We start from the raw sequence: 5,000 nt of genomic DNA, 5'->3' as shown, positions 1-5,000 counted from the left end.
CTCGATCGTTTTCTAGGAGTTCCTGCATGTCTTTTGTTCCGAGGTCGACTCCAAAGGGCCTGACCGTCTCGGACTTGTACCCTAACCTTCCACACGGCTTTTCCCTTCGGAGGATCGCGGTCAAGAGCCTGCAAACAGAAAACAACATCCATACATTAGATGTCATATCGAAGAGGAATAATCCTAGTGTGGAAAACATCCGCGATATATATATATATAAATAAATATATAGATAGATAGATATATATATATATATATATATATATATATATATATATATATATATATATATATGTATATATATATATATATATATATATATATGTGTGTGTGTATGTATATATATACTATATATATATATATATATATATATATATATATATATATATATATATATATATATATATATATGTATATATATATACATAAAATAGTGCATATGTACACACGTATAAATACTCGTACACATGTATGAATAAAAATAAATAAATAAATAGATAAATAAAGATAGATAAGTATATGAAAATAATAAATAAAATAAATACTTAATAAATAAAAATAAATGAAAAATATATTTTGTTTTTTTTTCAATTTTTATGATTTTTGAAACAATGGCCAGCCAACAAAAAGAAGAAATCCTCAAAATCCTTGTGCAAAAATTAGAATATTTATGAAAACTTTTTATGTACGTGTAACCAGAGAATAAATTAACAATGTCTTCATGCGGGCAAATTTATTTAAATACAGTGTACAAGTATATTTCCAATATTCATAAGCGTTTGCATAGCGACAAAGGACAAACACTGGATCATTCAGAGCAACCAAAACTGTAAACAATATACATTTCATTCAGTATGCATTGAAACTACCAAACAATACCAAATTTTTCAAATTCCACTTAATCTTTTGATGATTGCATTACCGTTTAGTTACAATATAAAAGGATATTTAAATCAAAGGATACGCAATATCATGCATACTACCTTTTGAATCTAAATAAAATCATTATAATCTGTTAAATAATAATAATAATAATAATAATAATAATAATAATAATAATAATAATAATAATATCATTGGTAGTAGTAAGACATAGAAAATAAAGTAATAGTAATAAAAGCAGTTGTATTATCAAAATAATATTATCAGTCACTAATTACAAAAAGCACCAATATATCAAACTATATCAGCAGTAGAAACAAAATCCGAAACACCACGGAAATAAGCTATAAGCATTGACAAATGAAATAGAATTTCCCGAGTGTCCGGACGCATCAGGAACTTTTCCCGAGAGAAATTAAAAGCTGAATAAAAGTTTTCTTTTTTATAAGAGAAACAAAGAAGAGACATTAGCCTCAGCCACTGCAGCTCGGGAAGTAAATAACAGTTGCATTTACAGAGATCTAAATCCACTTTGCTTTTTATGGGACTTTACGTTGCGGTAGCCACTAAGATAAACAGAGAGAGACACACACAACGTCAGATTACGCTGGGAAGTTGGTGTACACTCAGTCACACGCACACACACACACAATTATATATATATATATATATATATATATATATATATATATACTATATATATATATATGTGTGTGTGTGTGTGTGTGTGTGTGTGTGTGTGTTCAAAAAAAATCATAGTAGATGCATGTGACTACAGTATGTAAGCGAATACCACAGTGCTTTCACCGTATTTGTTCACGCATCGTCGGGGCAAAAATGAGATACAGTTGGAAAAAAAGTTACAAGGTAAACAAAAAGATCAAGAATACCAGATAGTGAATTGTCAAAAGGGTAAATATCGAAGGGATAATCCGGGATGATCCTGGATCACACGACCACAAACTAAAACCATAGAATTGACCATAAAAGATACGGAAGCTTAGCCATACAAAATCCAAGAACATGCATAAAACAGAATATATGAATTTTGTAGGCATCGAGTTTAAACAAACTAAGACTTAAATTTAGAAAACGTCCATTATTTGACTTAATGGTACATACAAGATTCATTTATATTAGTTTTAACTGCGTTATTACAGGGGGCTCAGGATCTACATTCACTCCAGGTAATAGGATGATCTAAATCTCTCATATGTACGAGTAATGTATTCGATAGTTGGCCAGTTCTCACAGAATATTGGTGTTGTTTGATTCGTTGTGAATGATTTACCAGTGTGTCTGTAATATATTTTATCACACTTTTTACAAGGAATTTCATACATGCAGACTTAGAAACATCTTTAGGAGATGTACGTATGAAATTCCCTGTAAAAAGTGTGATAAAATATATTACAGACAAACTGGGAAATCACTTTCACAACGAATGAGTTATTTCCCAGTTTGTCAGTAATATATGTTATCACACTTTTTACAAGGAATTTTATATATACAGCCAGAAACATCTTCAGGGGATGTATATATGAAATTCATAGTAAAAAGTGTGATAAGATATATTACGGACGAACTGGGAAAATCACTTTCACAAAGAATCAAACAACACTAATATTCTGTGAGAACTGGCCAAATATTGAATGCATTACTCGTACATACATATGAGAGAATTAGATCATCCTGTTAACTGGAGTGAAGCAAGACCTTAGTCCCGTGTAGAGACACACTTAAAGGAATGTCATTTAATCTTGTTTCAAGTCAAATAATGGAAGTTTTCTAAATTTAAGTCTTCGTTTGTTTAAATTCGATGTCCTCATAATTAAAAGAGTTGTTGATTTATATAAGAAACAAAATTCATATATTCTGTTTTATACATTTGGAATTTGGATGGCTAAGCTTCCATATCTCTTATGGTTAAGTCCATGGTTTTAGTTTGTGATCCCAAATTATCTTAGATTATCTCTTGGATTTTTACCTTTTCACAATTAACTCCCCCCCCCCCCCCCATTCTATTTCTTGATCCTCTTTTTGTTTACATTGTAACCTTCTTTCCACCTATATATATATATATATAGTATATATATATATATATATATATATATATATATATATATATATATATATACATATATATAATACACGTGTGTTTGTGTGCATGTGCATATAGTGTCCAAGTTTGAAGTATGAAACGAGTTGAGATACAGGTTCTCACCCTTTGTTGCATAATTTCTCCAGTGAGAGAATTGATTGTGAAATAGGCGTCGTCGGGAGTGTATCCGTCGACCCCATCTCCACGCACTGTATACAGGAGACCCTGGTAATCCAATTCATCTCTGTCCCTTGCTTCTACCTGTAAAAGAGAGAGGTTTTTTATTTTTTTTTTTTTTTTATTATTATAAGATGTTGAATTAAAGGTGTAAGTCGGTTCTCAGGTTTAGTTCACGGTCTCTAAAGGTGAGTTTACACTAGGCTTCACCGCACGTTGCATGCGTAAGACTCATCACCAACTCCTCCCAATTTCTTGTTAGGCCCGCCTACTGGACTGCTTGATGGCTGAAGCCTGACTACTCTGCCGACGACTCAGCTGCCACCCAGTGCACTATTTTACTGTATTGCCATGGAATGGAAAGAAGATATTCACTTTTTGATAGAGTATAATCAGCATTATCCATATTTATGGAATTTAAAATTAAAATCATATTAAAATTGATATGAACATGACGCCACAATGAAGAAGCTAAGGGAAAAGATAGTTTTGATTAACGACAAAATTACAGAAGAAAAAAAAAAGAAAATCCACAGGCTATGTGGCCAGTACAAGTGAGAACAGAAAAAAGAACGGTAATATAAAATCAGGAGCTGGAACAGATGATTTATATGTTCGTAAGCTTTGGTGCTCTGATTTGCTACATTTCTTGCAAGACGACAATATTCGAGAGTCAACTTCATCGTTGGAAATTATAGATGTAAACATATTTTAGAAGTTGTCGTTTAGTGCAATGATTCATCAATACAAATATGGAGTATTGCTAATTTGTGTATTTTTCTTTATTTATCTAACATTTTAATGAGACAAAAACTGCTTGTATAAGAAATGTTTCGATGTTGAAAATTAATAATTTTTTCAGTTATGTGATCATTATTTCCTTTTAAGAAACGTTATCACATAATTTTGCAGTCATACAACTTGCTGCCATGATATTTCACCTTCATTATTGAAGCATTTTTCGAAAATAGCCCGTTCTCCAGAAAGCTCTTTGAAGATACTCCTGAACTTGATTTGTCCTTTTGCTGTAGAATCGAATCATTTGTAAATCTCCTCCGTTTCTTATCAAAATTGTGCATTTGATCATGTATTTATGCTAAAACAACGGCAGCACAGGAATTCTTCCCCGTCACTGCTCATCTTGGCTGTCAGGAAGCTACTGCTGCTGGTCGAAGCACTCACGTAGTGTAGAGGCAATACGCGCCTTACACCAAGGCGCTTATCCCAGGTGTAAACTCGCTGCGTATTGCCTCTACACTAGGTGAGCGCTGTGACCGGTAGCATTATTTTCCTGGCAGTCAAGATGAGCAGTGACGAGGAAGAATTTACCTGTGCTGCCGTTGTTTTAGCACAAATATATGATCAAATGCACAATTTTGATAAGAAACGGAGGAAATTTACAAATGATTCGCTTCTACAGCAAAAGGACAAAGTAAGTTCAGGAGTATCTTCAAAGAGCTTTCTGGAGAACGGGCTATTTTCGAAAAATGCTTCAATAATGAAGGTGAAATATCATGGCAGCAAGTTGTATGACTGCAAAATTATGTGATAACGTTTCTTTAAAAGGAAATAATGATCACATAACTGAAAAAATTATTAATTTTCAACATCGAAACATTTCTTATACAAGCAGTTTTTGTCTCATTAAAATGTTATATAAATAAAGAAAAATACACAAATTAGCAATACTCCATATTTGTATTGATGAATCATTGCACTAAACGACAACTTCTAAAATATGTTTACATCTATAATTTCCAACGATGAAGTTGACTCTCGAATATTGTCGTCTTGCAAGAAATGTAGCAAATCAGAGCACCATAGCTTACGAACATATAAA

General features: G+C 32.1%; 1 protein-coding gene across 2 annotated transcripts in view; it reads right to left on the bottom strand.

The window, feature by feature from the left end:
* The window catches only part of LOC135206276 (putative neural-cadherin 2), a 278,993-nt gene that overhangs the window by 93,157 nt on the left and 180,836 nt on the right, over nt 1–5,000 (bottom strand). For both annotated transcript variants that reach the window (XM_064237694.1, XM_064237695.1), the window contains exons 5-6: nt 3,107–3,244; nt 1–128 (exon numbers count right to left, since the gene is read on the bottom strand). The exon at nt 1–128 is cut by the window's left edge and continues 1,184 nt beyond it. In XM_064237694.1, the coding sequence (XP_064093764.1) occupies nt 1–128; nt 3,107–3,244 (266 nt within the window). The remainder of the gene's footprint in view (nt 129–3,106; nt 3,245–5,000) is intronic.

Source organism: Macrobrachium nipponense, chromosome 29 (assembly GCF_015104395.2).
Source record: "Macrobrachium nipponense isolate FS-2020 chromosome 29, ASM1510439v2, whole genome shotgun sequence".
Taxonomy (NCBI): domain Eukaryota; kingdom Metazoa; phylum Arthropoda; class Malacostraca; order Decapoda; family Palaemonidae; genus Macrobrachium; species Macrobrachium nipponense.
The sequence above is the reverse complement of the archived record's forward strand: the minus strand, read 5'-3'. Positions and strand labels throughout refer to the sequence as shown.